We start from the raw sequence: 11,463 nt of genomic DNA on the forward strand, positions 1-11,463 counted from the left end.
ATCCAACGTTTACATCTCACACGGCCCACCACTGACACCCGGTCCCGCTATTCAGGGTCGGGATCATGGCCCACCTGCCAGCAACCTCTGCCCCCCGTAGCCGTACCAACTCTCACGCCGCTGCTCGCGACGCCAGCCAGCGAGGCACACCATTCAAACGCCACGGCTGACGGCTCCACACGCACACTCACGCACTCGTTCAAATCCCCAATCCAAATCGCATCGCACCCAGGAGCCAGCCGGATTCAAACGTCCGATTCAAACGACCGTCCTCTCCCCCTGCAGCGCCTGCGCTTCGGCCGCTACCGCCGCCTCCCCCTCGCTCTCGCCCGCGCTCGCCGCCGCCGCCGGGCGGCGATGGAAACCCTAATGGTGGACCGCGTCCACAGCAGCCTCCGCCTCTTCATGCACCGCAACGCCGTCTTCCTCTGCGAGCGCCTCTGCGCGCAGTTCCCCTCCGAGGTAGCCGCCGCCGCCCCCTTCGTCCTCGACTTCGCTAGTGCTGCTCGATTCGGCGTGATTGCTGGTGGGAATGGTCCAGTGTGGGTTAGATCGGGAGTGCGGTCGGCGTGAGCCGCGATTTGGGCGCGGGGACTCACCCGCGGCGCTTCGATTTAGTGTCCTTTCGTGATTTTTTTTTGACGTGGCTAGGGATGCATTTCATATAAAGCGGTGGGATTTGGGTGTAGAGCCTATGGGGATTGGGGAACTTGAATCAGGACGGCTCTCTCGAGGTGTTTCCTGGAGTGGTTTGTGTTGTAGGGAATTGGAGTATTTGTGTGCGATTCGTCTAGGGTTTGGGGGGGGGGGGATTTTGCTGGAGAGGGGAATGAGCCCCCTAAATTGGGTTGTCGCTGTTGTTCTTTGCAATTCATGTAGGTTGAGCTTTGCAGTGTTTAGTGCTTTGTGTGTGTGTTTGGTTTCTTTGCAGTTGTTAGCATAAAGGTAGATGATGAGTGACCTGAATCCAACTTTCCTGTTATAAGACATTTGTTAACTAGTTTTCCTCGTTATGTTAGACTGTATTTTAATTTGTAAGCCTGTTTGCTTCCATGGTTGTATACACTAAATGTTCTTGCTCTGTACCCTATGCGCAGACCAATGTGCAGTTGCTAGCAACATGTTACCTCCACAACAACCAGCCGTATGCTGCATACCACATTTTGAAAGGTAATAGAATCTGCTCACCATGTTACCACTCCACAGCCCGTTCTCAGAACTGTGTAGTAATGTTCTTAAGGTTTGAAAACGAAATAATTGGAATACATTGTCCATCTTGTGGTGTTATTTCCTATTTTGCATGTTGGACTACCTTTTTTCTTTTATACGTTAGTGTGAAAGTAGTGTGGATGATTTATGGATTCTGTTTCTACTGTAATATGAAGGGAAGAAGCTGCCAGAGTCCCGGTACTTGTTTGCTATGTCATGCTTTCGGATGAACCTCTTGCGTGAAGCAGAAGATACTCTATGTCCAGTCAATGAAACAAATGAAACAAACATTGAGGTATGCAGCATGTTTGTAAAATGATTTGTTTATGTTGTTACAAATTCATGTATAAAGCTTTAGTGTTGTTTTTGTGTAGAGGATAATGTAGGTATTGTTCATGCAGTACCCTGGCAACTGTGCCCTATTCATTTGGGATCCAACCAATCTACTTTAGTTGGAAAATATAGACATAATTTCCGTCATTGGGTTTGGTTCTCATAATAAATACATGCATTATACATTAATATTTCTATGTTTATAGACTACTTATATGGATGCCATAACTTAACCCCTAAGAAACAATTGGTAAACTTTAAAAAAATTAATTTCTAATGCTTGCAATGCATGTACAAGAACATAAAACCCAACTAACTAAAAAAACCCCGCTAAGGTAGTGCCAGTGCCACTGGGTCCCACGTGAATAATGCTAGCTGCTATGGTGCTCTGACAACATGTTTCTGCTAAATATCCCTCTAGTACTTTCGACAAAATTGCCGTTGTAGACAATGGGTTTCACAAAGTAGCTAGTTCTAAGAAAGAATATTTGCGCCATGATTTTGTGTGGACTTGTTTTTGTAAACTAAAAATTCCATATCTAGTGCAGTGCGCACATTTCCTAGTACTACTGGAAAAATACTAGGCCTGGTTGGTATATCTTGCCTTGCCTGCTATGCCATATCGACCTAAGTTCAGAGCCATGTGTATGTCCATTCTCCTATTGTGCTTCTATTTTTAGTGCTGTTCCAAAGAAGCATTGAGCCATTAACATTACAAAATTAATGCTTGTGCTGCATGGATTGGGGAGGGAACTTTTTTCCTTATCATTTTCTTTTATGGGGCATGGCATATTGATATGCACATGTAGTTGCCTACTACTATTGATTCTACAGGGGTGAAGTAATAAGTGAGAATAAAAGCGATCACATCTTTGTTTGCTTTTATTCCTTTAGTGTCACCTGTTATTTCTATTGGTTGCATCCTTTATTTAGGTTCCCAGTGGAGCTACAGGACACTACCTCCTTGGAGTGATTTACAGGTTCGTTATTCATGGTTACTGAACCTGTGTTGCTGCAGATTCTGATATGCAGAGTTCACTATATTCATCTCATTTGATTGCAGGTGCACGGGCAGAATGTCAGCTGCAGCTGAACAATTTACACAAGCGTTGACTCTGGATCCTCTTTTATGGGCAGCATATGAGGAATTGTGTATACTTGGTTAGTTCATTGCACACCCATCTTTGAAATTCGGTAGTAGATCTATACTAAAAGTGATATATAACTTTTGAAAAGTTTAGAAGAAGTAATTAAAACCATGGAATTTTGAGAATGTACTTCCAAAATATGCTGCTTCTAGTGAGTCTTGAATGTATCGTTCATGTACATCACCTCTTAGATGTCTGTCTTGTATGTTCAGATTTTTACACTCCTGTTGATATCGGAACACTTGTGCCTCACTGTGCTAAGTTTTGTGTACAGACTCATTCAAACACTACCGGCTAGGTTGGTGTTTGTTGTTATTAGTTGATCACTACTGTGCTACATGCAATATGGTCATTTGCGTTTATTTATCAGTTAGTTCAATAACCATGATTCATCCTCATTTAAAGTGTGAAGCCATAAACTGACATTAAAATGTATGGCCATCTTGTAGGTGTTGCTGAAGATGCAGATGGATGTTTTAGTGAAGCAACTGCTCTACGTCTCCAGCAGGAACACACATCCACATCCACTCTGGAAAAGTCAAACTTTGCCAATGAAAATCGAATCCTATCTTCCAGTCTTCCCTCAAGTCTCGGAGATATTATCCCAAAGCAAATGAAACAGCTTCATGCTAACAACACAGCAGAAGTACCTGGTTACCCTCATGTTAGAGCAACTGCACTGCATGTGCAGAACAGCACAACCTCTAACGTAGCACAGTTTGACACCCCATCACCAATTGCAACACAGGTCAGTAGAACCTATTTAATTATTCCCTCTTAAGATTTTGTGGCAATGTGCACATGAGATTTTAAATGTAATCAGCAGTTGGTATAACCATGTTAAGTAGCATTCATGTCTTATTTGTTTCACGTTCTTTGGCACTGGCATAGATGGCTTATGTCAGGCCTTCAGGAATTATCCAGAATCTTCATGTTCAAGATATACTGACCTATCTATCTTTGTTAAAAGCATTTTGCTTTGCATCAGCCATTGTGAGCTGTTTGTCTTGTTAATGTTCTGATGATAAGGAGCTGTGTCTGTGTGTCTTGGCAGATTGTAATTACTTTTACTGATAGTTGTTTTCTATGACACTGGAGAACTATAGAATCTTGACTATTGAAACATGTAACACAACTTGGAGTCAGCTGTGCTTGGAGACCTCATTTCTTCAGTCATGATATTAGTTTGTGACTGGTCTATTCCTGGCATGCATTTTACTTGCCTTATTCTTGCAGACTTCTAGTATTGTACCTCCACCACTCTTCAGGAACGTCCATGCTTTTCAGAATACAATAAGTGGTGATGTTCCCGCCAAACAGAAAGCTAATGGAGCAAACCAACCACTTAGAAGGAAACACTTGGATGAAGCAAAGCTAAAGAAGGTTAGAGTCTCTTATCATTTGATTGAGATCATTGGGTGCTGTTACTTGTAACTTCTGTACTTGTCTATTGCCTTATTTTGGAACTCCTAGGGACATTCATTTCGATGGTCTTACAATCACTACAGTTGATATCTCTTGTATAAATATTTACCATAAATCACACATGGTCCCTTCCTGACTCTAATCTGAAATGTAAGAACTAATAAGAGCCAAATAATGTTTTCCATTTTCTCGTACTAATGCTGCTTGCAAATGCTTCATTATCAAATGTGAACAGTTTCTGTGAACTTCCAGTGTTGTTCCTTTGTATGAGGATTTACAATGTCACATTCCTAAGTATCAGGATCACAGTTATGTTTTCTGCACATGGTGATTTTGGTTGCAAGTAGATCAATTCTTCAGTACATCTGTGTTTTTATTGTTCTGTAGATTTTAAAATCTGGCTCTTAACCCTTCCCTTGTATTCTTTCTTTTGGTTATTAGTATATGATGTTTTTAAATTATTGCTTATGATGATATTAGAGTTGAAGATGTTTTCCAGGTTTCTGGAAGGCTTTTTAATCAGAGTAGTGATTCACTGCCTCGAAGAAGTGCAAGACTTTCTCGAGATGCAACAATAAATTCAAATTCAAATATCTCTCAGTTTGGTGGGAATGGACCAGATCACTCGTCAGGTAAATTGCGAGTAAACTCGTCCACACCATCAAAATTGTGTTCAACAGCCGTACGTTCCGTGCAAGTTAGGAAAGGGAAACCACGGGCTACAGAAAATTTTGATGAAGGTGATTATCATTTCAATGTGGATGATTCATCAGATTACATAAACGTAGAAAAATGTGGTTGATGTGTTGTTATATACCTGTGTGATCAGGATCCATTTGCATATTTGCTTGATGTTCTGTTCCATTGAGTTTACATCAGTTATATCTTATATACTCATATTGTTCTTGTTTTTGTTGTTTCTTCTGCCCATATCAATATGGTGGCCGTTGTCAGAATGTTATTGTCTGTGTTGTTTCTCCTGTCCATATTGTATGGTTGTTGTTACTTCTTTTCAGAAATCGCAGTTATGACACCAAGTTGATGTTCGAGAAAAAAATGATGCCAAGTTGCAAAACTTTAGTATTCTGTTTCACTAACAACCAAGCATGAAACTGCCTACTAAATTATAGGAATTTTCTCCCAATGTTTGTTCAAATGTTTTAACAAGCTAGCATAATACTACCTCAACATTATCTGCTCTCTCTTTATTTCTTCATGTCTACTCATGTATTACCTGTCAATTTTCCTTGATGTGATTTGTTACAGGGAAAAAACTATTGAGTGTGAAAATATATAAGGTGTGACTGGAAAATTCATGTTTGCTTGGTTCTATGCTATTATGAAGTTATCATTCATACTTTAAAACATTGCTCTTATTGTTATGATTAAATGCTGGTGGCAGTTTCTTTTCACTACAAAATCGTCTCTCGGTAATTCTGGCATTTAGTTTTCTCCTTCACTCGGATCATCTCCCATGCTGTCACCTTAGCCTTTGCTATAATACTCCATCTGATCACAAATATAAGTAATTTAGGACGTCGACATGGTCTATAGGGTGAAACTTTGACCATCGGTGTATGTAAAATATATTATTGTAATTTCACAAAACTACAATTTTCTGCGTCAGAATATCATGATCATGCCTAGCCTACCCCAACTTGCTTGGGACTGAAAGGCTTTGATGATGATGATGAGACTATCATGATCTGGGATCAATTTCACATAATGAAAACTACTTGTGCCCTTAGTTTCACAAACTTGCAGAATGTTGTAGGTTTGTGAAACTAAGGGAACTAGTAGTTGCAGGTATGCGGAACTGATAAAAAAAGTTGTAGTTCCTTGATAATTTGGTGAAATTAATTCAATATTAAATAGATAAATTTATGTATGAAATTACCGTTCATGATGAATAGTATCAACCTTATGTTGCACTGTTAGTTTTTAGTTATTGATGGTTAGAGCTAAAAAAGACTTAGGACAAAACTAAAACTACTTATATTTGTGATCAGAGGGTGTATTGTTTAGTGGGGTTATTTTCTAGGTATGGTTTTTCGCATGGGCTGTGTAGACTAGCATTTTCTGCTCTTCATGAATGATGAAAATCATTTTCTGAATTTTAGGAAGCAGATACGAAGTTATTGATGAGATGTGGACTGATAATATGCCAGCAACCTCATCTTCTGTAAGTACAACTGATGGAAGATTCTTTGAGCAAGATAAAACTGAACGAATTATGTCCCAAGACTCCAAAGTGGCAGTTGGAATCAGGGAGCTACTGGGACTTTTGCGAACACTTGGGGAAGGTTTTAGGCTTTCTTGCTTGTTTAAGTGCCAGGTATGATATATGGTGTTCAACTTACAGATGATATCCTTCTGTCCAGTGATGTTACTGAACTGATTTTGTTAACTAAATGGTCAGGAAGCATTGGAAGTCTACAGAAAACTCCCTGAACCACAATTTAACACTGGATGGGTTCTATGCCAGGTACAACCAATGCAAGATGAGTGGAGAAGTACGAAAATGCTATTGAGTCTTGTAGTGAAAAGAAGTCTGTATGACATAAAGTAATGGTGTACATCTGTCTGCATCTTAATGTGGGAACTTTTGGGGGAACTTTGTTTTCGTCCTTTGTATTTGACCTTGCAAATGACTTTTAAGTGAACCCTATGACATAATGAGTTCATGACTGACTATTTATTGGAAAATTATGTAGTCTATGCTGCTTTTTAGTCTGTTGAGTTAATTTTGGGATTGGCATTGTTAACATACAACTAAATAATGAACCTTTGATGGTGCACATGACGAGTCCCTCAATTTCACCATATATTTTGCCCTCTTTATTCAAAAGTGCTCTACTCTTTAAACCCTGTAATTTCATAAAATTAAAATATAGTTCGTAAACTCCATTTCTTTTGGCAAGAAAAGGCTTGTGTTCATTCTGGTCAACTATGCAGGTTGGTAAGGCATATTTTGAATTGGTTGATTATTTAGAAGCCGACCATTACTTTGAGTTAGCGCATCGACTGTCACCTTGTACATTGGATGGAATGGACATCTACTCCACTGTTCTATATGTAAGTGAAATAACTGCAGTTGGACTTATGGCTACATTACTACCACATTTATCTATAAGCTTGCATGTTTCTGTTGTTTTTACAGCATCTGAATGCGGAAATGAGACTAAGCTACCTTGCTCAAGAGCTTATTTCTATTGATCGACTATCTCCTCAAGCATGGTATGCCTTCTTTAGAAAGAATAAAAGTGTTGCGCCCTTTTCTTGTTAGGGTATCTCAATTTAATTTTTCCTACTCCATCTTGTAATGATGAACTTGTAAATGGTTACAGAAACTGCTTGTCCTCTGTGTATGAGGGGTAAAAGGGGGGTTTGGGGTAAATAAGGCTTCACTGTTCTTGGTTTTGACCATTCAGATGTAGTCTAGGTTACGGAAACTGCTTGTCCTGTTGTCATTGCAATGCAAAACAGCTGGATTAGTCTAGGTGGCAGTTTTAAATCTTTAGTGGGATATGCTTTTAAGCTGGTCCCCTCTCATTAGCCATCACATATTTAATGTTACATAATCTAATATATCTGTCTGGAATGTGCAACAGGTGCGCCGTGGGGAATTGCTTTGCCTTGAGGAAAGACCATGAGACTGCTTTGAAGAATTTTCAACGCGCGGTACAGCTTGACTCAAGATTTGCATATGCTCACACTCTATGTGGTCATGAGTATGTTTTGCTCCCATAAATTTTACTTATATTGATGCTATATTTCTAGTTAATACTTAAGTACCCCCTCTGTCCCAAAACGTAAGGTATGATCTGACTTGGTGCGGTCTCCAAAACAAGGCTGTGACTGTTAATTCCTCATATACTGCAATGTTTATAGCAACAAAAACATCAAAATAGTAAAATACCTTTAAATGCTGATTTAATGATATTATGTTTGTAAAATAAAATTTACATCACGTGAGGGTGAGGCTAATTGTTGCTCAAGGATTACAATTGAATCTTTCAATACGTGCGCCATGCGCCTTATATTTTGGGACAGAGGGACTATTTTGTAACTGATGCAATTCTGAACTTCATCACGAAAATACATCCGAGATTTCAAATTTTCTAACCAAGACTGTTCCTTCGAACTGTAGGTATTCTGCATTGGAGGATTATGAAAATAGCATCAAATTCTACCGATGTGCACTTCAGGTAGATGAAAGGCACTACAATGCCTGGTATGGCCTTGGGGTGGTCTATCTTCGACAGGAGAAGTTTGAGTTTGCTGAGCATCATTTCAGGAGGGCATTTCAGATAAATCCTCGCTCTTCTGTTCTTATGTGCTATCTTGGGATGGCCTTGCATTCTCTAAAGGTTGATATCATTGATTGACAACAGTAAACTACTCCCTCTGATTCCAAATATAGGTTGTTGTAGGCCTTCTGGGAAATGGTAGAGGCTAAAATGACTTACATTTGGAATCGGATGGAATTGTTTTTGGTTTGCATTTTCCCCTGCTGAATATCATCTGTGGGCAATGGTTAAATGAAACCTTTTATTTCTGGATGCAATCTTGTCAGAGGAATGAGGAGGCATTGGAAATGATGGAGAAAGCTATAGCTGCTGATAAGAAGAATCCACTGCCCAAGTATCAGAAGGCTTTAATCCTTTTAGGCCTACAAAAATACTCAGAAGCTCTGGAAGAGTTGGAGCGGCTAAAGGAGATTGCGCCTCATGAGAGTAGTATGTATGCACTGATGGGAAAGATTTACAAGCAACTCAACATTCTTGACAAAGCTGTTTTTTGCTTTGGCATTGCCCTGGATTTGAAACCCCCTGCTGCTGACCTTGCTATAATCAAGGTATAATACAAACTTATTTCCTCGTCTTGCCTACCTCCATCTACCTATCTTTACAACTTATCTCTGTGTCTCTTCCTAGAGCGGTCCAGCAATCATTGCTAGTCGATCTATTACCTTATTAGGTGTCGTTAAGTGGAATTCATTTGTCATGGTTACTGTAATGCTCAGGCTGTGCGGAATTCGTTTGCGATGAAGTAACTGACGTGCTCATCTTTTATTTGGCAGTCTGCAATGGAGAAAGTACACCTTCCTGATGAACTGATGGAGGATGACCTATAAGTTTGTTCACTCTAAAGCACATCGGCAAAGAAACATTTGCTTGTGCTTCAGGAGTTGCTGGCCTGCTTGTGCTTTCCAAGTGGAACTCGGATGTTCAAGGAAGAAAATGCCTCATGCTGATCAGAATCTGGTGCTCCAATGGAATTTCTCACGGTGTTGCTGTACCATTAACCATCCAGTTTTGTAGCTCTAGTTGCAACCTGTAACCAGAGAACACATGCACGGCAGCTGCAGTAGTTTAGGACTCTGTACAAGTTGAGCGTTGGGAAATGACGCCTGTACCATTGTACAATTGTCAGTCAGATTAGGAAAAGAAATTATTGTCGAATAATAGAAAGTTTTGGAGGATGAAGATCCTGCTGACTCAAGCAGATTGCATGTCACCTCGACTGACTTTTTTCTTCAGGTGACATATTCAAAGGTTGAAAGGATTTCTGCACGAGCAACTCGATTTGTAGGAGCCCGAAGAAACGAGGATGCTTCGGTGAGTCAGCCTCCTCCCACTGTAAGTGGTGACAAGCTAAAGCTGTAGGCTTTGTGCGCAAGCAAAGCGTAACCTACCGTTCTCTTGCTAGTAGCCTCTATCATTGCTGCATTGCTTGCTGCATGTTCATTCATCCATTAAGAAATCATTCAAAAGAGAATGTTATGTTACAGGATTGAGCAATTTCTTCTAAGTTTTACATTTTGCAAGGTGCGATGCGATAAGCTTGTTTATTTACAGTCTGGGGGATGATCTGGCATGGGCATGGGAAACGATCTGGTAAGATCTATTTTGGTCCCCTCCGAACATGGCGGCTCATCGGGTGCACAAAACACGAGGTGTCTCTACCATTTGAAGCTACAGGTAGATCTCACTCGCGGGCGCTTTCACGTAATGGTAAGTTGCATCAAGCAATCGACTGGTTTGGACTGGTTTTCTTCCCTTTTTCTTTTTTCTAATGATGACCTGGTGAATGAAACAGTAAATTATGGATGGGCAGCTCTTGCCCACCTGACCTCGTGCTGATTTACGGACGCATCACAATTTGCTCGAGACCTTGTCATGCTGTCTCATATCATTTCAACATGATCATGCATGAGCATGATAATTGATATCGATCGTTATATTGGGCAACGTCACCAATCACCATCCATATTGACTCTGCAAAAGCAGCTGTTCATTCATACATTAATCAGAGTAGCCAAACCTACCAACAGCACAATCACGAGGCTGGAAGCGCCATCTCTTCCCATTGGCAAAACGGATCTACTAGGATGCAACAATGAGTAAGAGCAAGCGACAACGATGTGGAACAGAAACCACGTCGGCCTGGCCTCTTTGTGCCGGTACGATCGACGCCCGTCCCGATCAGATGGGTGTTTTTTCTTCTTTTTGCCTGCATGTGTGAATGTGTTCGTGGTTGGTGAAGGCGCTATGCGTCCCTGTCCTTTCGTTCGGTTTTTCCTTGAAATGGCATACTCACGTTCTGATGTTCTGTACGTACATATCCTAAACCTTAACGTCGGGATTTTTCTCAAGCCTCTCTCGCGGTTCGTTGGATTAGATGAAATTTACTGGAAATTCGATGGTTCAGAGTTCGGACTTCCAATCACGCCCTGACTCCCTGAGCTATCCGAGGATTGCGTCGTGTATATATGCTCGAACTACGCGGCAGAGTACCGTGGTAAAGATATATAACTGTCACATAGGTATAGATGCATATGATGGCTGGAACATGCAAGCTCGCTGCCACTGTCACTCTTACATTTCATCGCTTTCAACGGAAGCGATTGCATGTACTCCATTTCTGCCCCACTTGTCCCTGTCCCCATCTTGCTCATCAAGCTTAGGTAGCAAACTACATGCCTTGGTTAACTATTTCTACGCTGCGTAGTCTCCAGCTCCATCAGCCTATATATAGCTCTAGATCGCGGCCGCCTTCAACATGCATGGCGACCTTCGCCTCGCGGTGATATAGGCAACACAGCGAGCGCTTAGGTAAGGTGAGGTGGGGTGAGCTTGCGGTGGGTGAGGGTGGGGAAGATAATGGCGGTGTCGGTGAGGAGGAGAGCCCCATGGCTGGGCCTCCTCTTCCTCGCTGCCGGTGCGTTGCTCCTGCGGCTCGCCTTGGCGGAGGAGCCGGAGGGAGCTTCTGCGGCGGCGTCCGGGCACGGCGTTGGGGAGGGGCATGCCGCTGTGGCGCTTAGGAACGACAGCGTGGTGAACGG

At 41.5% G+C, this 11,463-nt stretch overlaps 1 protein-coding gene across 3 annotated transcripts; it reads left to right on the plus strand.

Annotated features, from left to right (window-relative positions):
• Positions 1-144: 144 nt before the first annotated feature.
• Positions 145-9,620, plus strand: LOC101764062 (cell division cycle protein 27 homolog B). Of its 3 annotated transcripts, none has more exons than XM_004965802.2 (16): positions 145-462; positions 1,098-1,170; positions 1,386-1,504; positions 2,476-2,522; positions 2,606-2,703; positions 3,140-3,438; positions 3,927-4,073; positions 4,615-4,855; positions 6,236-6,450; positions 6,535-6,600; positions 7,071-7,190; positions 7,276-7,352; positions 7,727-7,846; positions 8,266-8,485; positions 8,692-8,973; positions 9,199-9,620. In XM_004965802.2, exons 1-16 carry the CDS (start codon positions 358-360, stop codon positions 9,250-9,252), a joined length of 2,283 nt encoding a protein of 760 aa, XP_004965859.1. In that variant the 5' UTR covers positions 145-357; the 3' UTR covers positions 9,253-9,620. The 3 variants fall into 3 exon arrangements, with proteins under 3 accessions (XP_004965859.1, XP_004965861.1, XP_004965860.1); XM_004965804.2 differs by having other exon boundaries at positions 251-462; positions 4,615-4,747; XM_004965803.2 differs by having other exon boundaries at positions 251-462; positions 3,978-4,073.
• The last annotated feature ends 1,843 nt before the right edge of the window (positions 9,621-11,463 follow it).

Source organism: Setaria italica, chromosome IV, assembly GCF_000263155.2.
Source record: "Setaria italica strain Yugu1 chromosome IV, Setaria_italica_v2.0, whole genome shotgun sequence".
Lineage (NCBI taxonomy): Eukaryota > Viridiplantae > Streptophyta > Magnoliopsida > Poales > Poaceae > Setaria > Setaria italica.

Excerpts from the sequence above, each read along its gene's own strand:
- LOC101764062 (XM_004965802.2), top strand. The coding sequence starts at position 358 with ATGGAAACCCTAATGGTGGACCGCGTCCACAGCAGCCTCCGCCTCTTC. Across the intron at positions 3,439-3,926 it reads CATCACCAATTGCAACACAG|ACTTCTAGTATTGTACCTCC; the intron begins GTCAGTAGAACC and ends TTATTCTTGCAG. Across the intron at positions 4,856-6,235 it reads TACAGAAAATTTTGATGAAG|GAAGCAGATACGAAGTTATT; the intron begins GTGATTATCATT and ends TCTGAATTTTAG.